At 45.3% G+C, this 25,261-nt stretch overlaps 2 protein-coding genes across 4 annotated transcripts; one reads left to right on the forward strand and one right to left on the reverse strand.

Moving 5' to 3' along the window:
* Positions 1-3,388: 3,388 nt before the first annotated feature.
* Positions 3,389-11,845, reverse strand: DNAJA1 (DnaJ heat shock protein family (Hsp40) member A1). 3 transcript variants are annotated; one of them, XM_086478953.1, is made up of 8 exons: positions 11,624-11,845; positions 11,238-11,415; positions 10,021-10,125; positions 9,693-9,920; positions 8,129-8,243; positions 6,064-6,179; positions 5,402-5,502; positions 3,389-4,681 (listed from the first exon to the last, which is right to left on the reverse strand). In XM_086478953.1, the coding sequence occupies exons 1-8, from the start codon at positions 11,753-11,755 to the stop codon at positions 4,463-4,465; spliced, it is 1,194 nt and encodes a 397-aa protein (XP_086335079.1). In that variant the 5' UTR covers positions 11,756-11,845; the 3' UTR covers positions 3,389-4,462. The 3 variants fall into 3 exon arrangements, with proteins under 3 accessions (XP_086335079.1, XP_086335080.1, XP_086335081.1); XM_086478954.1 differs by lacking the exons at positions 6,064-6,179; positions 8,129-8,243 and having other exon boundaries at positions 5,402-5,497; positions 9,688-9,920; XM_086478955.1 differs by lacking the exons at positions 6,064-6,179; positions 8,129-8,243; positions 9,693-9,920; positions 10,021-10,125.
* A 1,188-nt stretch (positions 11,846-13,033) lies between these two features.
* Positions 13,034-23,194, forward strand: APTX (aprataxin). The gene is made up of 8 exons (XM_009956160.2): positions 13,034-13,056; positions 13,432-13,568; positions 14,508-14,554; positions 16,918-17,247; positions 18,707-18,766; positions 21,545-21,771; positions 22,588-22,691; positions 22,983-23,194. The coding sequence occupies exons 2-8, from the start codon at positions 13,439-13,441 to the stop codon at positions 23,135-23,137; spliced, it is 1,053 nt and encodes a 350-aa protein (XP_009954462.2). The 5' UTR covers positions 13,034-13,056; positions 13,432-13,438; the 3' UTR covers positions 23,138-23,194.
* Positions 23,195-25,261: the final 2,067 nt, after the last annotated feature.

The following is a 25,261-nucleotide window of genomic DNA, read 5'->3' on the forward strand; positions in this document are numbered from 1 at the left end:
CCCCTGGGCCTTGTGTTAATTCTTGAATTGTTTCACTTGGAGCTAGTGAATTCCATCATACATAGAGGAGTGCAAAATGCTTTGCGGGAGGGAGTGCCATGTAGTGTAAGTCTCACAAGTCAGTTCATCCTCCTGTTTCTGAACTGGGGATCGATGAATTTCAGCCTTGCTTGGGTGGGATCAGCTGCCTGTCTGTATGTGCTTGAAGAATGTATGTGGAAAAGCTGCTGCCATCTCAGCAAAAAATAAGCGAGCTTAGGTTCCTGCAGTTATGCAAGTGGTGAATGCAACTTTTTTTTTAATGTTATTAGAGTAATACTTGGTCCAAGTAACATGTGAGCCTGTAGATAGGGGGTGTAGTCCTGCTCTGATACCACTACCAGCTTGCCCTCTGCAAAGAAAAATCAAACCCTCTCTTGAGTCTTAGTAAGCTTTGGAGAGACCAGCTGAAAACTGAAGACTTGATCTCAAAAGGAAGAGATCCTTTGGAAGTGTCTTAAAGCAGCCAAATTCGCATGAAGTTTGAGAGGCTAGACAATCGCCATGGCTGCCTGCCATCCCCTGTGAATCTATGATTCTGCCCATTGCTGAGGATTTTGCAGCATGAGCTTGGGTGAGAAGGTCTGCCTCTGAATCAGAGCAGCTTGGTAACAGCTGTGGTCAGCCTGAGACAAGTGGAGAAAGAAAATGTATTGCAGAGTGATAAGAAAGGTCATGCTCAGAGCCAGGTATAAGTGCTCTTCAAGTACAGCTTTTCTTCACTTTCTGCCTAATGTCAGCATGGGGTTTGGGAGTCCTTAAGCATGGTTACTCCATCTCCAGTTCCTGTTGATGTGGGCTCCAGTGTGTTCCCTGGATAGCTGTAAATAAACCCTATGACCTTCTGAATCACGGTGACATGTCAGGCTGAGCAAACTTCAATCTGAACATCACGGGGGGAAAACATGGACTTTAGGTGAACCCTGAGGAGAAACGCAGCTAAACACTATTTCAGGGGCAGAGTAGGAATTCTTTGGCTCCCCATGGAGCAAGACACAAGGACCTGGATGCTGCTGAAGCTAAGGAAGCATGACAATTTTGCCTATAACAGGTGCTGCTTGCATTATGAAATGGGGTAATGAAGCCCTCTTCAGTTCCTTTGTGTCCCTTAGCCTATAGAACTGCTCCCTGTGTAGTAGCAAATTCTGATACTGCCTCTGCTTTGTTGGGCAAGAAATGGCTTTTGCTTGCCTAGGAGCAGGCATGTGCTGCTGCCAGCGAGTTAAGCCTTCACCGTCTTCCCAAATTAGAAGCTTTGTAAGATTCCTAAGAAAACATGGAACCTGGTATTTCTTTATTTGTGGTTTTGGAAAACGATGGCTTAAATCTTGCTGCTCTTAGTGTGCCTTACTAATGATCTGAGCACCCATCAATCACAAATGGAAGCAGGAACATGTCTTCCCAGATGAAAGTGCTAATAAATCATAGGACAAGCTGCTTGCTTGTTTGACCTTGCATCACAGTGCAAGTTCAAAACAGATTTGGGATCACTGAGTTTACTCCCCTGCGCTGAGAAAACTTCTTGCTCTGCTGCTGGGTAGCAGGCAGAGGAAGCACAGGCAGGAGAGGACAGTTAAGGCCCTGAAGTCTTACAGGCAGAAGCAAAAATGAGAGCAGGCGCTTAAATTTGAGCCTGCAGTGGGTGTTCTGAGTTTCACAGGAAACCTGGAGAATGGCGGAGCTGCCAGATTTCTGCGCAAGAAAACAAGTCCTACGTGCCTGGCGCACAGGGGAAAGAATCACTGTAATAGACTATAAGCTGGATGATACAAATTTGGTGGTGTTGAAACTGGAAATAATTTCATACATCAACTCGGGTTACGATAGGTTGGATTACTATGCTGGTAGTTATGGAAGCAGCTATTTTTTGTGCTACTGTATCCTCAGTTTCTACAGCTGTCCATTTACTTCATTCCCAAAAATGGGAAACTGTAGAGCAACAAGTCAGAAAAAAAAGGGTCATATTTTCAGTGGCACAGAGCACGTTTTGCTGCTTGCTGTACTTGTATGGTACCCAGAATATCACAGCAGAACTAAGGAGCTTGGAAGAGGCCATACGTTGCACTCCATATCCTGTTTGAAGGTCTAATTGCTGGGTCCTCCTCCCTGCTAGCTCGTGCCTTCATTCGCTAGTGCTTTTCGCTGAAGGCTAACTCTACTGCTGCTGTCTTCCCTGGGACATAGCTTTTATGTCACTCACTAGCTCATTTCAAGGCAGAATGCTAAACTGGTGGTGTTTCTGCTGCCTTCCCTGCACTAGCGGTAGTGTCTTTCCCTGGGCTGCTCTGCAAGGCTTCTGGAGGCTTCTGGTCAGCCACCTTCCTGGAAGCTAGACCTGGTCCTTCCTCTAGACTAGCTGTGGTGTCATCAAGCATAAAGCAGAACTGTCCACCATGGTCCTGAGAGGAAGTCAAGGACAAACAAAACCAGACACATTACCTCAACTGTGTTCATGCAATTATGGCTCTGGTGAAAGTAAAACTCAAGCGTCCCTGGGAAAAAATGGCTATGGAATGTCTTTTTTATGTAAGTCATCTGAAGCAAGACAGTCCTGTTGTCATCCTCAAGGCACTGTACTGAGCTTGGTTTGCCCTTGCTGTTTTGATCCAGCGGTTAAGGAAAAAAAGAAACAAGGGTGCTTACTGAACTGAGAACAAGTAGCATTATTTTAGTGCTGTCTAGGCTTAAGTCAGTTGTGCAGGAGCCTCAGCCCTCCCCAGAGGCACGATTACCTTCTGTTCCTCCCCTCAACTCAGACAAAGTGACCTACTGATAGAGCAAAGGTTCCTGCTGGTCACATTTGTACAGCTCACTGATGAGCTCATTCAAGTATCATTTGGAAAGATACTTTACCTACAGGATTTTATCCCTGCTGAGACAAAAAGAAAGGAAAAGAGAAACTGTAAGTGAAACTTGCAGGGGATTGCTATTCTGTAGGTACCTGAACAGGAACTACCTTTGAGGTACAAAAACCATGGTACCAGCTGTCTGTCTTTATAAAATGAAACCTGTAACACTTGTAAGAGCTAGAGATGTTTTCTAAGACGAACAGTTTCCAGATATTAGGCTTCCAACATGTGTACTGTCATGTACCAGCTATTTCCAGGAAGAAAAAGAGTTCTCTTCATGACACTTTTGCTTCAAAGCAGTAGGAAAAGCGTAAGCGCTGTCCCAAGCCAGATGGTAGAACAAGACTAAACTACCACACTAGAGGTTAAATCTGGACCTGTCTTCTCAGCATATTTTCTGAAAGAAGCTCTTTTGCTAAGATTTTTCTGTGAATAGCTGTCTAAAAAGAAGAGGGTGGTGTCTTTAAACCAACATCTGGTCTAAGAAAAGAGGCAATGAACCATTTTGTAATTATATTGGAAATGCTTCATCTACAATAATTAGAACATTCATACAGAATTTTCAAGAGTCAGCTTAAAATAATGCACACAATACATTAATCTCAGAACATCCTATATGCATCAGTTGGTTGTATTCACTGACAGCAAGTTTCTCTCTTATGCAGGTTCACACATGCCCACCAACAGGGCTGGCACTGCTTTCCATGGCACACCGCTGAGGGGTGTGATATCTCAGTAACCAAGGTGGAAGTCAAGCTTCAAAAGCCAGCAGGCTGACAGATTCCAAACCACGTGTGTGCTGATAAAGCCTGGAGGCTTTTACTCATGCGTGGTAGCAAAGGAAGCTCCTGCAGCAGCCAAGCAACCCCTGGCTCTACACGCAGTGTTGTGCGGGGCAGCAGACAAACAGCAGCCAGCGAGGAACCAAAGCAAGCTCTGCAGCCAGCTCCAGGGTCAGGACCAAAGCTGGCAAAGGAAGGGACTATTTGACCTTAAGTGCAGTAGCTTCAAGAGAGCTTGGGGACCACATGACTTTTAACGGGCCTGTGAAGATTGACCACATCCTTGTCAGCTTCACCTACTACATGGTTGCATTAGAGCCAGTCCCTATTTAACAAACACCAGTACAAGCCCAAAACAGTAAAATGTCATCCTAATTGGTACAAAACTTAACTATACCTTACCATGAATTATAAGTACTTGTGCATACTTTATTAACAGAGTCTAAGATCTAGAATTCCTAAAAAGAACACCACAGAATCTTAGTTTAAGCCTGGGCAATTGCACACACACAGGAATTACAAGGCTCGGAATAAAAGACAAGCAGGTGAGGGAGTTTTCTTGACCAAGAGGCAGGGGTGAAGTGCAATCAACTTCATTTGAGCTTGCATCCTGGAGCTTTATACAAATTGCAAAGTCAGTTTAATTATTTACTTTTATTTCTTTATGCTTTTAGAAACAACTATGGCTGGATAGAACAACAAATAGCAGGAAGTGAGGGTGAACTGCTTGTAGTCCTTCACTCATCCACTAATGCATAAAAAACAAGCATCACAAGTTATCCCCTGGCCCGTTTATGACGTCTGACATTGAACACCGCCTCTAGGGTGATGCTCATCATCTTCATAGACTTCTCCATTATAGTGGTGTTTTCTTTTTTGAGATGGATCAAAGTCCACTAAATCCACTTGTTCCATTTCCTCAGTTTCTTCTATTTCCTGCCTTGTAGGTAGCAGTTTTTCAAGTAAAGACAGCTTATCTGAGGAGAGGAAGCCACTCTCTGGAAAGTTCACCTGAAATCACCAAGAACTGGTGTTACTCAAGTCTGCCTAAACTGGCCTTTTTCCATCCCACTACACGTCAAATATCTGCCCAAGTCAGCTTTTATCATCACAGATGACTTAAACCCACTGCTTTAAAAAAAGCGCCAAAATCCAAAACACAACATAAGATTATTTTTTAATGTTTGCAAAAAGTTAGTGTCTAACTCTGGCAACTTAACCAATCACATCTTATCCGACATTACTTTGCCTGAGGCTGCCCTCTGGAATCACCCTAGAAGCAAAGTACAGGATATATCAACACTAGCGATATAGTTGCATCTCTTCTAAAACCATAGCAGACAAAGCCTGTTCCCCAGCTCCCAGCATTAACTTCTCTCCAGAGAAGGAATCAGCATTTTCCAGCCTACTCCTTTGCTCCAGCACAGGGGAAGTTACTAATCCATCCTTCCTATGGGATGATAGAAACTAAAGAACATGCCAAGCAAATGGAAATTCAGAAGGTATCCGAAGAAATTCTGGTACTTAATGTGCTTTCAGCACAGACTGTTCCAAAGTTTTCTCTTTCTTCTGAACTGTAATTCTGTTTGACCTCTCACCATTGTCAAAACCAAATACCAAGCCAGGATATCTGATAATTGGTATAACTTCTTGACTGAGGTGGCGCTTAGAGGTTAAGTTTTGGATGGACATTCAGTGCTGAACTGTGCCGTGGTAGTGCCATTCACTTACCCTGAATTCTATGATCAGACGTCCTTTTTCATATGGTCTACGATAAATTGGCATACCTTCATTCAACACACACTTAATAGCCCCATGCTTGACAACCTGGCCTGGGAAGGAAAAAAAAAAAAAAAAAAAAAAAAAAAAAGGAGACCCAAAAAAGGAAGGAAGGGTTTAGTTTTTAACTCCCTTCAATATTTATGTAACTTCTACACTGCAGTTAGACACATAGTAGTCTAATAGGGACTTACTGCCTGGTAACTTGTGAGTAGAAAAGCAGGTTGACATCTACGTTACATTCTTGTAACCTTGTTATGCTTCCCACAGGAAGCATACTTACAAATTTATTAAGGGATCCATCAGTTCCAAGGCTGAAAAAGTGGTTTTCAGAGACCCACAGCCTCCAGTTCTCATGAGGTATCCTCGGGATACAAGTATGTCCATGAGGTAAGGTCTGTTACTATATTGCGCAAGGAGAAAGTTACTGCTGACTGCTATATAAAAACCATTTTTTGTTTAAAGATTCGTACTTGCAAAGACTAGGAAAAAAAAAAGCTTGATACGAGCACACATCCCTTGTACATCAAGATGGGATGCTTCTGTTCCTTTAAATTTCCAGCTTACATTCACTGCATGCTTGGACTTCTAGCAGAAAGCAAACCAACACTTACCAGGATGGGAGGTGATAATAATAGTTCGATTATCCAGCGTTGTGATTGGCTTTCGAAAGCCACATAATGCTTCAACCAGTTGAATATCCATAGACATAAGAAGGTCTTCATCTCGTCTAAGACAGAACCAATCAAAAACAGTCAAGAGTGGGACAAGCATTAAAAAGATCATACCAAACTTCAGTATTTAACTTGGCAAGGACAATAAGGCCATGATTTTAATAGAAGTTCAGGCAACTGAATAAAGAACACTGAATATTGATGCAGCACCTCAAGCCAGCAATTACAGGAACGATACTCCCACTGAGAGCTGCTACTGATCATTCAAAGTGTAGAAGCATTTATTGAAAAGAAATAAATACAGTATGGCTCACTTGCATCCAGTTTCACTTCACTCCCTCCCAATTCTAGGAGTAAGTTCTCTCTCAGCCTCCTAAACACTGCAGCTGGGACAATTAATCCCTTCCTTTATGTCAATTAATACATCCTCAACTGCATCAGCTAGCTCCACGTTATTCTGTTACACTTGCTTTCTGAAGATCTGGTACTAGTGAATTTGAACAGGTGATGGCCACCCTGGGTTATGATGAAAGCACCTTCTAGAAAGCACCAAGAAATATCTGGAAGAGTTAATGTCGTTGTTTTAATTGTCTATTCTGACTTCAGCATGGCAGGGCTATCAATGTCTGCATGTTGAAGGGCTATGAAATCCTCCAGCCTACTCGAAGAACTTTGTCATTTCACCCACCCTGTTTTAAAGGTCTCTGGAAGAAGACTTGCCCAAAAATTTAATTTTAGACTCTTGGCGGGAGGGGGGAACATTCCCCTGGTCCCAGAGCAGCAGGACCTCAGCATAACCCCACAAGACCAGTAACATCAAGGGTTATCTAAGGACACTAAAACTGAAGACAGTGCACAGAAAGATGGACAAAAATAAGCCAGCAGAGTTGTGACTTCAAGTCCCAGATAACCATGCAAACAGTCTGGCCCAGACTGTCCCTTTGGCATAGCCGATTCAGTATCTGGTTTCACTGGAAGTTAAGAAAAATCAGCTGAGTAAGCTTATCCAAAGCAAACAGAACTGATTCTTAACCTGTGAGCTCAGTGTTCTTTGGCACAGAGTTCTGGCACCAACTTCCAGAGCTCAGCACTGTACAGGACAGTCAGGCAGACCAGCTGCAGGTTTCCCAAGAACCTCTAACTCACTGTTCCTCTACACAAATACAATGTCAGTGGTTGCTGTCGAGACAAATGCTTTCTCTAAATCCACTGACTCCCTCGTTACTGCTCTGAAGCAGTGAGACACAAAGCTGCAAGATAAGCAGCGTTGCTTTTCATCACAGCAAAATGTACTGGACAGACTCATTTCACAAACAGTAACATGAGACAAGGAGGCTTGCAACACCAAGCAGTACTGCACGGGAACACAAAATACTTTTGTGAGACGTGGTCAATGCTACTTGAGTCACTTTTGCTTTCACAAGAAAGCACAGATGGGACGGATGACCCTGCCCAGTGCACTTCGGCAGGAAATGAAGTGTGGGAAACCACCGTTGGTCAGAACGGTGCATGCTATACTCAGTTAAGTTTGTCATAAATAAGATCTCCGAGCAAAAGTGAACACACTGGAAGCTTTCTGTGCTTTGAAGCCAAGTGGGCAATAAACAGTTGCCTACACTAAATGGTAATTTTCTGAGGGAAGTGATGGAATGCTATCCTAGAAAAAGCAAGGAAATAATCACAAATATTCACAATTATTAAACACAATCTCAGTATTTTAAGTATTAATAATAGTAACTGTTTTGTTTGCCTTCCATCCCCTTCTACTGCCAAAGCTCATTTACAAATACCTCATGCTACTAGGAGACAAATGGCCGTGACTAGTTGTACCAAAATTCCTGCACACCTCAGTCCTCCCGCGGCCACCTAAACAAACCCATAAGTATGTTCGAGCCACATGATCCTATCTACTGAGATTTCCCGTAGATAAAAGGTGAGTGGTATCCATGGAAGCACGTAGACAAGCATCTCAGGAGTTAACATAAAGGACTTGCAAAGTTCTTACCTTGTAAACACAGAGTGGTCTTTTTGATCCAAGACAATAATAATGTCACCTGGCTCTAGTCCTGGCTCTTGGTCCCCTTCACCATGGAATGTTATTTTCTGACCATCCTTCATTCCTATTGCAGAAAACAAACAAACATTTCTCATCTTTGATGTGAAAAAGCAGTGAAAAACAGTGAAAAGTGGCAATAAGAAATATTTGTATAGGCACAAGCTGGTACCAGGACATGTCCAGATCTTTAAATTAGAACATCAGGACCTTCCCTTGAAGCACTTTTTTTTTTTAATCCACTCACATGTCCAACAGATTTTAGTGGTGCCAACCTGAACTATGACTCAAGCTCATTAAACTTAATTTCAGTGCAAAACAGCCGCCTGCCAACATAAAGTCTTCAAGGGAAACGTTATCAAAACAGCTTTCATTATATGCACAAGTACTAAAGAGAAAATGGAAACACGGTACAAAATACATTTTGAGAGCAAGTCACCAATTGGCTTCTTCAGTTTTATAAATATATCTGGCAGAGCTACTTATGAAACATGATCTCAGTGCCTGCCGAGTGTAAGAAGCACTCTCCCTAGGACGGCAACCGTCATGTAAGAAAGCTGTTTCACCCACACAGAAGTCTATCTACCACAAATTCTAGTGGCCTCACGCTAGCTCACAGTCTGCCCTTCTGTAAGGAAGGAAAATGAACACTTCTTAGGGATTTCCCTGTTTAAAATGTCAGTAATATATCCCTACTAGCCCTCACATATAATGTTACTGCAAGATTTTCCCTGTTAAAAACAAATCCAGGCATTGCATAAAGTATGCTTACACATGCAACAGTTGCAGGTGACAATCAGGTGCAAGTCTGTAGAAGCCATGTGCTTGTCAGCTTGCTCTGTCTTACAAGCTGCACTACTCCAGAGATTTCTCCCACCAGCCTTTGAGCAGCCTCCTCAACAGAGATCCATTTGTCACTCAACACTGTCACGTTCTCCCATCACTGTGACAAATCCTTGTGCGCAGTTGCATCTTGCCAGGCAAAAAGTACCTGCACTGAGCAGCGCTGTCAGGGTTGCGTAGCACACAGAGCTCTAAGCACGAGAGGCTTAGCACTGTCTCTGCACCCTGTTACTATAGCAGACCTGGTTCCCCTTCACACTGAAGCACAGTAGAAGTGATCGGAGTCTGCAGCGTTTCCCTACAGACAGCGAATACTCATTAGGTAAGCTGAGCCAACAACTGCTGAGTTTTACTTTAATCTGTCCAGCTACCCGATCAATGCTCACGCTTACAAGGTTGCTCAAAAATAATTCACCACTTACCGTACTGCAGGTTTCAGAATTCATTCTTAGTTAAGTGCACAGGTATTAGATGCAAACACACAAGCAATCAACCTTCCTTAAAAAAAGATCTCCTACATTTTAAAGGCAGCAACAGGCAATGTTACTGTATATGTATTCCGCGGTGTTACTCACCAGATCAACACCATGCATTTGCTAAAGCTTCTGCTTTAGTGCTGCAAAGTCAGTCAGTACACCCGAGTTCAACACCTCATCTCAGTAAGACACCTCACCTTTGTCAATGTGAACTTCTAGTATCTTCTTCTCTCTAACAATTTTTCTGCCGGTGCAGCTCTTACACCGGTCCTTGGGGCTGATACGCTCCCCGTGCCCCTGACACTCCATACACACGGACTGGATTTGTTGCACCATTCCTGGCCCGATCTGGTGAATTCTGATCTGCATGCCTGTTCCTCTGCAATTAGGACAGCATTCTACTGCACCTTTCTTACCACCACGACCTGAGAAGCATAAAAATTGGACACCGATGGTTATGCACTGCCAGAAAAAGCCTCGAAAGCTTTAGAAGCAGCTTGTGTTTAGTCTCAGTTTCACAGTTACCTTCACATTTGTCACAGATAACATTCTTCTGCAGTGCAAGTTTCCTCGTTGCACCATTGTACATATCTTCCAAACTTACTGACAACTGATGGACCACATTTTTGCCTGTAAAAGAAAAAGGTTATTTACTCAAGTTCGAAAGCTTGGTCTCCAATTAACACTAAACTTCCCATATTTAAAGCTATACGCTTTATCTTGTCTTGCTGGTATTGGTCCACAGCCCCTTCCTATCTGATGCCAAATTAGGCAACAATTCTTTGTCAGTAACACCTCTCTGTTAGAACAAGTCACAGACTCCTCTGTGAAAGCACAAACAATAACAGAAACAAAATATGTGGAACCTTAGACATTTAAGGTTCATAACACAGAACTTCAGCTTTAACAAACTGACTGAATGTGTCTCCTGCAAGGACATGGGACACACTGTCCAGAGTCAGCAAAGTACTTTCTTCCTCTCACCAGGGCACTTTCTGGAAACTAAATTGAGTAATAAAATTTTTATGCTCAGGAATTAACTAGAACTTTAGCTACCGCAGGCTTAATTTTTGAAGCATATCAAGTTCTGGCTTACTAGGAATACTTTTGATGCAACACTAACATTTTGATACAACCCCTTTTTTCTTCCCTATGTCAGCAGGTCTACAATAAGAAGTGATGGGGGCAGCACCACTCTTAATCAGTTATAACTAACACTAAAGTCTTTGAGAGTGTGATTAATCTGGACCTTAATTTCTGAGCAGCATTTTACTGCAGCTTCAACTCAATTCCACTGAACAGCACAGGAGATGAAAAAGGTTTCACAGAATATTTAGATATTGTTACTTGCAGTTAAAGACCAAGTTCACATTTGGACACCACATTTATGGTAACTTAGTTAAAAAATCATTTTAAGGTATGATACCATTCTGCTTCCTATTCAGCCAAGTAGCAGCTGGGGTTACGCTCCGCTCTTCAAACATGAAATCTGGTTAGCTATTAACATGAGACAATGCACAAGAGACCAAATACCACCGTATGAAGCAAATGCCCTCCCCTGTGCATTTCAGATGTTAAGGACTAGGAAAAAGATCTCCGATTTTGAGATCAAGCCTGTAACTTCATTTTAACGCTATTTAAAGTTTTACAAATCTACGGCATTCTCTTCAGAGACTTTGATCCTGTCTACCACAGCGATCATGCTGTAAAGTCTGGGAAAGTGTCGGAAGACAGCACGGTACCTCGTCTCTCTCTCTGCATCCTCCCACCGCCGCCAAAGAACATATCGAATATGTCCATGGGTGACCCGAAGCCACCACCAGAGCCACCCTCTTTGATGGCCTGCTCGCCTCCTTTGTCATACAGGTCCCTCTTCTTTGGGTCTGACAGTACTTCATAAGCTTGGGAAATCTGCTTAAACTGCGAGAGACATACATCGTGCCTCAGACACACGGGCCCTGAAACCCCGAACGGCACCCTCGCAGCCCCCCGCCCTCCCGGCGGCCCCCGCCCCCCCTCCTGGAGCCCCCCTTGTCGGCACAACACCCCTCTCCCCCGCCCGGCCGCTCCCCTCGCCCTCCATGTCAACACCCCCGGCCCCGCAACCCGGTCCCGTCCCGCTGCCCACCTTCTCGCCCTCATTGGGGTTCTTGTCAGGGTGGTACTTGAGCGCTAGCTTTCGGTAGGCCTTCTTCAGCTCCTCGGCCGAGGCGTTGGGCTTCACGCCCAGCACATCGTAGTAGGTAGTTTCCTTCACCATGGCGGAGGGCGGCCCCTGAGCTGCGGGCGGTACCGCACCCCGCGGCGGTTACTCGCCCGGCGCCGATCCCGACTTTTCTGGAAAGTTCCGAGCCGGTCCCGCATCCGGGCGCTTTTGAGCCGGCACCGCCCCGCTCCGGAAGTCCCACCCCGCCGGCTGCCGGGCTTTGGAGGGCTGGCAGCCAATAGGAGTGGGAGGCGGAATGCGGCTGGCCAATCACAGCCGCCCTTCGACGGCCGAGCTCGCCCGCGCCGCCACTCCCGGCGTGCACCGGCAGCGCACAGAACTGCGCATGCTCGAAGGTGGAGGAGCGGGGGTGGGGGTGGGGTGTATCTCCCGCCCTGCCCCGCGCGTGTCGGTTTGCAGCCGCTGCTGTCCCGCCTGTGTGTGCACCGGGCAGGCCCTACCCCCGGCACCTCCCGCGCCCAGCGCTACCGGCACGGGGCCGTTCCTTGCGGGGAGGCGTTGAACTGCAGGCGGGTACACAGCGGCACCCCGTCCCCCACGGGTCTGGCGCCGCCGGGGCGGGCTTACCGCGCAGGCCTGCTGGCGGCCTAGCTCGCCGCCGCGCCTGCGCCGAACCCGGGCTTCCGCCCCGGAGCGCGCGGGTTTAGGACGCCTGCGCCAGGCCGCGCGCCGCGTCTGCCTTGGGTCACGCTGGATGCTGCGTTGCAGCAGCCGATTGGCTGGGCCGGCTGCGGCGCGGGCGGCCGGCGCGCGCGGCCGGCGCGCGCGCGGGAAGGGTGGGGCCCGGCGTTGCTATGGGGACGGGGCCTGGCTCCCCTCCGGGCCGGCGCCGCCAAGGGTCGGTAGCCGCCCTGGTGTGGCGGTGACAGGCGGGGCTCTGACGGGGCTGGGGCGCTCCCGGCCGCCCACGGGCCGTCTGCGTCGGCTGCACGGTGGTGGCGGTCATTGCCGTGTGTCAGGTCCCCGCCCGGGTGGGAGGGCACCGAGGGGAACGGCGGCGCCCTGAGGCGGGCTGTGTAGTGAGCGGTGGAGGGGGCCCGTCCCGACCGGTGGGCCTAGCCGCTCGTTGTTGAGCGTGTGACAGTGCCGGTGTTGCGCTGGGGGCGGAGGTTTGCTTTCCACCGGGATAAGCTCGCCGCAGAGTTGGGAGGGGGGACACTTCGCGCCAAGCACCCCGCAGGAGCGAGGATGCGGGATCCTTGCTGCCCAGGGTCAAATTGGTGTAAACTTGAGGGTCAGGTTTCATGGCATGGTCCGTCTGCAGACTGTTGCTGGATGAATCTACCCTCATCTGTTGCCCTCTCTGTCTTCTGCCGCTTTCTTTGTTTTGGTGGGTAAGTTAGTCTCTCAGATCAACTCTTGATTCAGTGGGAAGCAGATCACTTTTTTTTTTTTTTGTGGGTAGGCTTTTCTGTCAGATGGAGCTCTTGCTCCAGTTGATTTTTTCCTACATACGATCTGTGGATGTGAAAATGTATGGTGATGTAGAAGGAACGAAAATAGGATTGCCCCTTCAACAGCAACTTGCTCTTAGATTATGATGATGTTAATGCTGTGTTTTGCCTTGAACTTCAGAAACACGAACCCAGTTAGCAGAATTGACTCAGCTAATGAATGGGCTAGGAGGAGAATTCCTGGACCCATTCCCCAGGAAGGTGACCCACTGGGAAACTGCGTGCTAGTAACATACTGTTTATTTTGCTCTGTAGCACAGTGATGCGTGTGTGCTGGCTCGTGGGGAAAGAGAAATGCAGTCAGCGAATGAAACTGCCGCACTTGGAAGCAGTGGTAATTGGGCGTGGCCCAGAGACTGGGATAACGGATAGGAAGTGTTCACGGCAGCAAGGTAAGGTTTAGCTCAAATCCCGCTTTCTACATGTAGCAGCAGCCAAACTCATGAAGAGTGCGAGATACAAGTAAGCACTCATGTTTATCAATAAACAGTTTTTCTGTTGAGCTAATTTACAGTGAAGATAATGGACCAATGTTTTGGCCTCATTCATAAGCCTGCTTTGAGCAGGGTCTACATGGGAAATCACAGTCTTTACTTGAAATCTAAGCAGGCTTTCCTTAGGCTAGCTTCTGCAGTCACTGGCTTTCTCTGCATGGCCCACAGTGTTGCCTCATTCTTGAAATCATCAAGCTTTTTTTATAAGCACTTACAGAGATCTCAGAGTCTAAAAAAATCAGAGGAGACACTTGATAACAGGAAGTTCACCTTTGTAAACTAAGGCATTGAACCTTAACGTGAGTCCCCAGGCCTGCAGTGATGTTCCACTGCCTGCATTCTTACTTTGTGAGTGGCACTTCATCTCTCTAGTCTTCCAGCAACTGATTTTTAATATGACTTGTTATTTTTTAGATGCACTGGGAGAATATGTAAAAATACCTGCAATCTATAAAATACTCCCTTTCACTCCCTCCCTGCCTTATCTTTCTTCCCTCTGGACACAGTCCTGCTCCTTGCTCTGTTGTCACAGAGGGCTGGTGAGAATAGCAAGCATGTGTAGAAGACTTCCACAGATTTCACATTTGTTCTGAAATAATTTTCCTGATCCCTGATGTGAAGTACTCAGGTATGGCCCAGTGTATGGGTTGGTTCCATTTTACCTGTAGTCCTGGAAACAGAGGACAAGGCAAAGTATTCTTCGCATTCATTCACAGAGATTGGCTTCAGAAGGTAGCAGATCTTAAAATGCAGGGGTGTCTCCTGCAAGGGGTAGTTCAGCAGAGTTCTGGCCTTTTTATTTACACTGTTTTGTGACACTTTGTTCTTTCTTTCCAGTTCAGTTAAAAGCAGACTGTAACAAGGGGTATGTCACAGTTAAGCAGGTATGTTTTTAAATGGGTGTACAATATTTCTGGTACTTACTGGGATGGTTGTTGTACTCAAACTCCACAAATGCTGCAGATGATGGTTCTGATCACTGGGTCTGAAGGGCCTGAAGCTGTTTTGTGACCAAGGAGAGCACAGCGAGTGGCCCTCAGAAGGGATCTGTGTTTTTCCTTCCCAATCGGCTGCAGTCTCAGACAGACAAACTTGCAGCATCAGGGAATACTGCTGTGAATCCTCAACCTGTTCTTCCAGGCACTATGTTCGGGAGGTTTTGCTGATCTGCCTCCTGAGCCTTAAACTTCTAAAGCTGAGGCAGCCCTTCGTTTAAGGTTAAATTGGTTCTTTTGTTAGTGGGACAGGGAAGTTGTGGAAGGTTTTTGTTTTGATGGCTGATAGAGCCAAAGGTGTGGGCACCTCTGGGAAGGGATGGGATGTGAGACAGCACTGCAGGCATTTTTGTGTTACTAACTGGATGGATGTAGGCTTACTCTCTCATACTTACGAGGACCAGTATCCCTGAGATAAGATGAAGGGAAAATTCTCTGGCTTCAGGTCCCAGGGCATGTATGTGTGCCTGCAGCATCAGCATGGGTGGACAACACATCAATGTGTTCTGCCTGCTGAGGAGTAACACCTTCTGTCAGAACGCCTCCAGAAGAGCTGAGTAAGCACAGGGACCCCACCAGCATCTGGTGAATCTGGCGAAGATCTCTCGGACAGTTTTCCACAGAAGTCAGCCTTAGCCACAATTTGAATACGGTGTTGATGAAATCTCAGGGCTGGGAGTACTTTCTGGTGGTGGGTGCTAGTGTGTTCTTGTTGTCCGCTCTACAGTTGCTTTCCAGGTGATTTGTGTGCAGCACGAGGTTCCAGTGATGAGTTGTTAGAGCGTATTGGCCCAGGGGATGTGAAGTGTTAATTGTCTTGAGTGACACTGCGGAACTGTGGACTGGAGATCCTGGCTGGAATCACTGCTTCATTGCAGTGAATAGCGAGTGATGAGAGGCACAGCACCGTGAGAGGCAGGTATTGCAGTGACAAAGCTAAAGAAACATTCTGTGACAGAATTTGTCAGTCCCAGGGAAGAGCTGGTTTCCTAAAGCTTGTTTCACGCATAAACATTAACCGCAAGTGTTTTGCTGAAGTCAGAGACTCCTAATTTCCCTAGGGTCACTGTCATGATCAGGCAAAATCCTTCTATCAAGCAGTCACTGTAGGCTGCCCGTGCCACTTTGAGTTATCAGTTATGCTTGAGACAGAGAAAAATGTATTGCTTTTCAGTTATCAGCTAAACTTCAGGTAACTTCTCAGTCTTTAAAACACTGTTCTGAGGGGAAAATTATTTTAGAGTTGCATAGAACTGTAAACTGATGCAATGAGAGGCAGGTAAAAATTTGACCTTGCTGCTAGAATAAATAACAAGAGTTGGTTTTGTAAAAGTGTGAGATGCAAAATTAAAGGGAAAGCATTAAACTACTGGTTTATACTTTGCACAAGCTGAGGTGGACAGAGAGGTTTAGCCTCTCTTGAAGGAACAGGCAGGTAGTGTCACCGTGTTTGAACACAGTCTTCTGTGGGCTGGAGAGGGGTTATCACATTTGGCTTGGGAAAGAAAAAAAAAAAAAAGACAGGAGCAAGGAGCTGATCCCTGTGTAGTGGATTCTTCTGGGGCCTCAGAGAGGCTTTTTTTCCTGATGTTTCTTTTCCTTTTGCCTACGCAGGAGAGAGTGTGTTGCAAGTGTTAGCGGTGGGCTGTGCTTGGTGAACTCAGTGGCTATGGGCCTGAACTCCTTCCTCTCTTGAAATGAGCCAAAAGAGTGTGCTTCTGTGTTTGAAGGCAAATGCGTTGATGGGACAGCATTTGGTAGAAACAGAAAATGAAATGCAGTTTCAATGAGAAGAAAGAGAAAGTAAAATAATTTGAAAACAAGAAACTTTCTGGGGATGATTGGACTGAAATAATTTGTTAAAACTCTTAACTCTTCAGAAATAATTGTTACTAAGGCTGTTATTATTTTAACAGTTCTTTAATAGGTTGTTAATTTTTTTGAGAAAAGTGTGGCATAGTTCTTGCTGTGACTCTGTAGTCAGCTGCTACAGAACTGTCGGGTCCCTGTGACACCATGCCCCTGAGGGTTGTGTGCTGACAGCTGTGATTGCAAGACTGGGCCATAGACAGGTGTCTCCAGCGTTGGACTTCTCTAGAGTGGGTTGGTGTGGGGAGGGCATGCAGTGAATACAAAATGCATTTGCTTTCTTTCCAGCATAGTGATATTTCAGGACAGTGGAGTGGTAGTTGGCAATTCTAGTTGCAACATCATTTGCTATTTTTTTTTTTTCCCTTTTCTCTCTACCAAAGATAGGAGTCAACCCAAGTAGTGTTGATCTCGTGAATATTGGCAAGGATGAAGAGGTGAAAATGAAGCCAGGCCAAGTTCTGCATATTGTGAATAAACTTTACCCCTACACGGTGCGATTTGCTGAAGAGTCAGGGAAAACCGCTAGAGAAGCGGAAGAGAAAACACAAACCGACAAGATGCCGTGTGAGGTCTCCAGCGAGAATGATGATGTAGAGCTTGTGCCCAGAAAAACAATGAAGATGGAGGTGGTGGATGCACAAGGCAGTACTGCAAATCCCAAGCTAAGCAATACTGGCCTATCTCCATGTGAAGGAACTTCGGTCAAAAAGGCAAGTGTGTCGGTATTAGTACTTGTGGTGTTTCTCCTGGGCTTGTCTCCTCCATCAGGGCTTTTACTTTTGTGGGTACTACTGATGGGGAAGCATCTCAGGTCAACACAGATCCTCAAGAGTGTTCAGAGCTTGTGAGCTCACGTGCGCTGAGGCAAAGACTCTGCTCCTGACGACACCCAGGTCCTGAGAAAGTTACCTGGGACCCATTCTGAGCTGAGGGGTGGGTGGGTGTGAAGGGGCTTGCTTATAGTGAGTGAGGTTTTCAGTCTCTGGTTTCTGCTGCAGTTTCTGCTAGGACAGCCCACGTGAGCTCAGTTTGGCTGGAGTCACACAAGGATACTGTGCTGGCTCTTGAGATGAGATCTGCTGCGTTAGAAATAGAGAAGTGGTTATCTAAAAGCTTACAGAGAATGGAACAACTTGACTGTCTTTTTTTTTTTTTTTTTTTCAATTGCTCTTTTTTTTACCCCTGCTTCTGCTTTGGTCATTCCTTACGGTAGAACCATGTTTACATTAATTAATGTTACCAGCCAAAATCTTTTGAAAAGGAGCTTTTAGCCCTGCTGACATGGACAAAATAAAAGACAGCTTAGTGCATCTGGAACTACAATAGTGGAGTTGCTGGAGGAGAAGGCGCAGAAATGAAACCCCTCAGGACAAAATTTCAGTCCCAGGTTGTGGTGGGTTGACCACTTATTTCATTTGTGAACTCAGGCTGGAGTATATTAGGGCCAGATTTGTGGTGGTATGAGCAGGGAGACAAGATTATTCGCACTCCTCTGTCAACACAATGATAATGTTTTAACGTCTTCCTCTATAAGAATATGATGAAGGTCATCATTGATAATGCCTGTAAAGTGATCTGAACAGATAAAACATTGCCTGTTTTGAAAAAAGTGCACTCAAGGCACCTTCTATTAGGTGTTCAGTAACCAAGTTAAGAGATACCTGCTAGTGTTGGCTTGATCTTCCTGGGCCGGCCTTGTTTTCTGCAAGCCACTCCTTGCACAGTGTCAAAAAATAAATACACCTAAGCGTAGGGCCACACGCCGCAGCTATTTCCTTGCTCTGTGCAGAGCAGCATGCGATAGTTAATGGAGCCTTGCACTTCCTTTGGCCCTTGTGACCCATGAAGCAGAGGGTGTTTTAGTCAAATAATCCATCATGAATAGTAATCAGTGACTGTGCCATAACATGTGAAAGCAAATTTTTAAATCCAAACGGATCTAGAGCTCCCTGTTGTTAAATTTCTAATATTTCAAAGACTTAGCTTTGAATCTTAACAGTATCCTGTTAAAAGTTTTCAAAAGTAGCTTTGTGGGGTCAGCTGGAGCAGGTGTGTTGCCATTGATGTCATTAAGCTGTTACTTTACTGTTGTATACTAATGAAAGTACTTAACTGAATGCTTTAAAATCTGTAATTGTGTTCTTAATTATCTTGTAAATTATTTTATAGGAACATTTAGGACACTGGAGTCAGGGTCTAAAGAGCTCCATGCAAGATCCAAAAATGCAGGTGAGAGCTGTGCACTTGGTACTTTACGGTAGTTCCTGTCTAACAAAGTGAAATGAGCTTTCTTTCTTTCTCCTGCAGTTTACTTTAATGATCTGATTAACCAATGGCATACCGCATAAGAGCGGAATTATGCCTCCCTCTCTGCAGGAGCATTAATTAGGGAGTCTCTACTATACTGATTTGGGGAATGTCATTATCTTAATTATCTTTGAGCTCTCTACACTGTCAAATTTGGCCAACAGATTTCAAATAGGTAGTTGGGAGAGGAAGTGAGCAGTGCAGTAGCAGTGCAGTTGCTTTGTTTCCTCAGGAAAACCAGCCAAAATGGGGGTGTGGTTTGAAGCTAAACAAGTAGTGGAGGTTCCTGTTTTCCAGCAGTCAGCACTGCCTTGTTTCCAGGCATGGTGCAGTTTCCTGGTTTGCAGCAAGCGCTTTTAAGTGCAACACCTCTGTGCCACCTGACAGGATGTGACCCCTGGCTCCTCCTCCACCTGGTTTCTTTGTGCCAACAAGAATTTCCTGGGTGGCTTCTTTTAGCCTTCTGCAGATGCACCTCCTTCTCTCTGCTTTCCTGTGGCTGCATAATGGTTTTCCTTGAGCCGTTTTTTTGTTGTCCGCTGCCTGCTTTTGGGGAGGTCAGGCTCAAGACACAGAAATCTGACCAATATCTTTTGTGGCTGCAGTGTATATGCACTTTCTTGTTATTACAGTCTGAGAGAGCCCTGAGAGAATTTTCCCTATCCATGTGTACAACCTACTTTATTTTTAAGTTGTGGCAAATTATATAGAGAACTCCTCCTCAAAACCAAGCTTCTTAGCTCAGCTCCAAAACAGGGAGAATTCTGTCCCTCAATATTCCACTGTCTGGCAGAGTAACACCTGAAGCTTCGGTCCACTTAGCCTGGGTTTTGGCTGGCTGACTGCTGCACGGCCATCTTAACATTAGAGATGTGTTTTTCCCTTTGTAATTCTCAGCAAGAGAAGTGTTCAGGAGGGTGGATATTGCAGACACCCATGAAACTTGGTTCTTGAAAGCACTGAATAATTTCAGTTGAAAAAGACCTTTGGAGGTCACTCAGTCTGGCCACTTAGAGTGATTGCCCCAGCCTTTGTCCATTTGAATTGAGATGATCTCCAAGGGCAAAGATCCCACCGCCTCACTAGGCCCCTTCAGGTGATGGTCACCCTCAGGCTGAAAACAGTTTCCTTGATAGCTGATCAGAAGGTCCATGGTCCCTGGTTTTTGGTTGTTTTGGGTTTTTTTAATTCAAGTCTAAAGTTTTGAACTGTGTAGAGCTGTAGGAGAAATGGTTGCCTATTCTTCTGAAAATGTTGTCAGTTTCAAATGAGTCTTTCTATGGGGAATGACAAAGAAATTGAAATACTTGCTTACTTTTTAAACATGAAGCCTAACCTTCATCCTTAAGTGCAATTTGATATAGCACTTAGCAAGACAGTGCTTTCTGGACCCAAAAGATAAGCTTGTTTTAAAACCATTCTTTGAATAGTAGAACACGAATAACTGTGACTTAGGTTGGCTTTATTAGTTATGGTTCTGAACTAAATAAACAATGGAACTCCTGTCTTTGCTTTTTAATCAAATATTAAATAAATGGCAATGTTTATTTCTTCTGAAAACACTTGATCATGATCCCATTCCCACTGGCTGCATATGCAGATGCTAATGTGTGTATATAAAAACACGACGGCATCAACTAGTCTTGCTGCTGAAAGAATTAGTCCTATGATTTGTGTGCTGATAAAATTTTAATCTTCCTTCCTGTAGAGCAAGACTGATCAGCTCTGTATATAAACACGTGAGAATAATTAGCAAAGATGACAAAGACATCATCCATGACTCACCAATAGACACACTGCTAAGAGATCAGAGACACAGCACACGGTTTCTGCTTCAGAACCTGACAGATTTTTATTGCCAGGGGCAGGTTGTCCCCCCTGTTGTCCACATGCTTTGCTGCTATTTCTCTTCATCAGCTGCATCAAATTGTTGCAGGAGGCAAAACAAAGAGAGGATGGGAGGAAGGGCATGGTATGCAGGAATCTTTCCTTTTCGTGAGTGACCTTACAAAGTAGCACCTTGGGCAGCGTGAACTGAAATAGCTCAGACTTCAATGGTTTTGTCTTTGTAATGCTGGCAGAGGTCTGCAGCGCTGAGCACACTGTTTGTAGCACCTCTGAGACTCATGTTTCACTGTAGAAATCTGCGAAGGAAGAAGCAGTCCAGTGCATTCCGACGTGCTCTATATTGAGCACAGTGCTGTGATTTTTTGTTTCAGTGACTGCAAAGCTTGAATGTAGCCTGATGGAAGTAGAGTTTCCTAGACATTGCGGGTATCTGGGTTTAGATGATTTTCAGCAGAGTTCATATCCACCTGTAGCAATGGTTAACTTATTGCTGTGTAAGAATAGAAAGCTTTTTCCTTAAAGTGTATAAAGAGGGATACTGGAACATCTCTCCATAGCTGCCTGGTGCATGGTATGGAAGAGGGTGCATATCCTGGACAAGCTTAGTTCCAGCAAAAGTCCTCCTTGAAGTGGGATGCTCTGCTGCTTGATATTTCTCCCTATCTAGTAATCTTTCCTGGCTGTTTTCCTGGCAGTCCCGGTTGCACTAGCAGCACGTACGTATGCTTAGGGACTTCTGCAACCACAATGGGACGTGCAGATGGATAACACCTCAAAATCCGCTGAATATAGTGCTTATAGGAGTAAGATATTTAACTTTCGATCAGTAAATATAATTGTTTGTTTTGCAAGGTTTACAAAGATGAAAAGGCTGTAGTCATCAAGGATAAATATCCCAAAGCACGTTACCACTGGCTTATCTTACCATGGGACCCCATTTCAAGCCTGAAGTCAGTCACGCGGGACCATCTTGAACTCCTGGAACATATGCATGCAGTTGGGCAGAAAATGATCGAACAGTGCCCTGACAGAGCAAGTCTGGAGTTCAGACTGGGTTACCATGCTATCCCCAGTATGAGGTAAGATCTGCATGAGTCATCAGGTGGAGACCCTGTTCTTCCAGTTACACAGATTTGGGGTTAAGTCTGTAAGTCGATCTGGCATTGCTGAATAACAACTAATCCTCCTGAAGAGCTTGGTGACCAAGTCCCTTGGGCGCAGCTGTGCACACACTGCTGTGTACCTGCCGGTGGGCTACCCAGGCACTGCGGGGCCGGTGGGGAACGCCTGTCGGGCTGCCCTAGCAGAGGGCCTGCAGTCCGCCTGGGCTCAGTCCCCGCGACAGAGGCCGTGCTGCCAGTGGCCAAGTGCTAGAGCGTCCCCGCTCCCAGGGCACCGAGCTGGCATCAGAGAGTGACTCTTAAGCCTATCAAGTCCGGCCTGATACTGAGCAAGGATTTGAGTCTCGTGTGTAGCCAAGTCCAGATCTCACAGCGTGGGTATTGCAGTCAGTGTTCCTAAGTGGTTCTTCACTTCTTGGATGCAGCTTTGAGTTGCTGATCAAGTCCCATTCAGGTACTCTGCAAAGTTTAAACCTTTGATTTAATAAAACCACTATCTCTGCCTTTTTGGAAGCTAGCAGGAATATAGACTGTAGTTAGGGGCCAATGGAGTACGCAGACTAGTGGCCTTGCCTGTTCAAGTGAAACGCTTGAGACAGTGCTTCTAGAATGGACTGCGTTTCTTCTGTCACAGGACTATGGGTCAAACATGGTAAGGCTGACCCATAAGGCTGGCAGTCTGACTGCGGAATCAGGTTAGCTGGTACTACTGCAAAAGAACTTGGAGCATTAACATTCTTCTTCTGTCTTACCTACATACTGTATTTGTTTCAGTCAGCTACATTTGCATGTAATCAGCCAGGATTTTGATTCTCCAGCCCTGAAAACCAAAAAGCACTGGAACTCTTTTACTACAGACTACTTCTTAAACTCTCAAGGTAATATTAGAAAAGGTATTTCTCATAACATGTAATCCTGCTTATGGGTTCTGGCTTCGGGCTTTTTTTCCTGAATAAATTGTATTGTGATAAGTGAAAGGTTTTATGGAATTTCAGATATTAAGGAATAACACTAAGTAAAAGTCAACTGAATTTTGTGACTGGTTTAAATTAGAATGCAGCGATGACATGCTGTGCATGCGAAGCATTACACGGAGATTCTGCAGTGCCACGTACGTGATTTGTGATGTTACATGGTCCAAATACCTGTGTTCTCTTTTTTCTTTTCAGATGTGATAGAGATGGTAAGAAGCAAAGGAAAGGTGATAGTGAAAGATCATGCCTCTGAACTTCTCAAATTGCCCCTCAGATGCCATTGTTGCAAACAACAGCTGTCCACTATCCCACAGTTAAAGGAACATCTCAGGAAACATTGGCCAAAATGACTTTGCAAAAACTCAACCTGCAACCTGTGTGCAGATTTCAGGCTAAAACAAGGACCTCAAAATGTTAGTGGACATGTATGTTTTTTGTTAATGGAGTGACAGTATTGTGGGAAAAATAGCCTGGAAACAGCAGCATGTAGTACACTGTTATGGCTTAGACAAAAAAACTGCACAACATAAAATAAAGTGACTTGTGAAATTGAAGGTGTGTTTGCAGCTTTGTTGTGGTCCTGCCACACTTCAGCTACCTGAAAGGAAGTTGTAGTGAGGCGGGGGTCGGTCTGTTCTCCCCAGTAAAAAGCAATAGAATAAGCGGAAATGGCCTTAAGCTGCACCAGGGGCAGTTCAGGCTGGATATTAGGAAGAATTTCTTTACTGAAAGGGTTGTCAGGCATTGGAACAGCCTGCCCAGGGAGGTGGTGGAGTCACCATCCCTGGAGGTGTTTAAGAGATGGGTAGATGTTGTACTTAGGGACATGGTTTAATGGTGTTGGTAGAGCTGGGACAAAGGTTGGACTCGATGATCTTGAAGGTTTCTTCCAACCGAAACTGTTCTATGGTTTTGATTAATCTGTATGTCAGCTGAAATCTGGAAGAAGCGTTTTGTTTGGATGAAAGGATTTATTTTAATTCAGAAGCTGAGCTGTTGAGCCCAGATCTAGCTTTCTACTGATAAAAAGGAAACAGTGATGTAGAGGTCTTTCTCTTGATGTCTTCTGCCTATCACTGAAGTTTCTCTTAAGCGATAATGTTGCAGAGGCTGGTGTGGCTGACAGCAAACTGTCAAAGGAATGTACTGAGAGTGTATGGGAAAGAGCATCAGCTACAGCGCCCCCACCTTGCTGTGCCGCAGCACGGCTTGAAGGTTTCAGTGCTGCTGCACTTCCCCTTAGCTGTGGAGCAGACATTGCCCCTCACCAGGGTGCCAGGGGGGGTAGTCACTGCTCAGGCTCTAAGAGGGGCAGCCCATGTCTTTCATGTACAAGGATGTCTTTAATCATTTATATAAAAAAATACATGTATAGTATGCAATGACCAGTTTTACTTCTCCCCAGAGCAATAAACTATCAAGGTTTGCAGTTGCTTGGCTGCATATGTTGAGGTTGGTACAGAAATTGTGTGGTTTAATGCTGCCCTGTTTCTCCACGTCAGGATGTTAGTGACTCTTTATCGTTTTGTTGTTGTCGAGAAGTGAACTCCCAGATCGGCATCAGAGCAGTAGTAATAAAAATCTGTTTCTGGGTCCAGAATGGATTTGTAGGGTTCAATTTCATTCTAAGCCCAGCTTTGACTCATTAAGATGCCCTCTGGGCGAAATGGCTTTCACCAAAAGAGAACACAGAGCTTTTCCCTCGGTAAGTTTGCAGATAACGCTAAATTGGGTGGGAGTGCCGATCTGCTCGAGGGCAGGAAGGTTCTGCAGAATCATCTGGAGAGGCTGGATCAATGGGCCGAGACCAATTGTATGAAGCTTAACAAGGCCAAGTGCCAGGTCCTGCACTTGGGTCACAACAACTGCAGCAAAACTTAAAAGAAAAAAAAAAAAGAAAAAGAAAAAAAAAAAAGAAGGAAACAATGACAAAAACACAGCCAGTCTAGGGATTCACTCTTAACACAGCCAGACCTGGGCTTCACTTGGCCCCAGAGGTGAAGTACTGCTAATGCTTAGCAACAGGAACTGCTTTGGACCAAGAGCAGTTGCAAATGCTGGAGAAATGCAGTCAGCCAGGGCTTCTGCAGCTGACACTTGTCTGTTTCAAAGTGTGATGCTGACATCAGTGAAAAAATGCAGGGAATATCCTGCTGTGTGGGGGCGGCACTATGATGAAGGGCTTTGCCAACTGCTTCCAGACGGAACTGGCCAGGATGTGCCCCAGTGACAACCTCTTCATAGCCTCGTCCCCCCAGAGGCAGTCTACTCTAGTCTCACTCCACTCTGTCCAGGAGCTCTGGGTTTACCGGAGTGAATATGAAGAATGTGCTCCTTTCTGCATTTTTAGGAAGTGCTTCTGAAGAAGATGCTTGGTGCCTTAAAAAGACCAGGGTTGACAAAGGGTACTTGAATCAATTCAAGAGCACCTCCCTTCCACCCCTTGCTGTATCAAAGAGATTTCTGCTGGAGCT

Source organism: Leptosomus discolor, chromosome Z (genome assembly GCF_034619465.1).
Source record: "Leptosomus discolor isolate bLepDis1 chromosome Z, bLepDis1.hap2, whole genome shotgun sequence".
NCBI classification, from domain to species: Eukaryota; Metazoa; Chordata; class Aves; order Leptosomiformes; family Leptosomidae; genus Leptosomus; species Leptosomus discolor.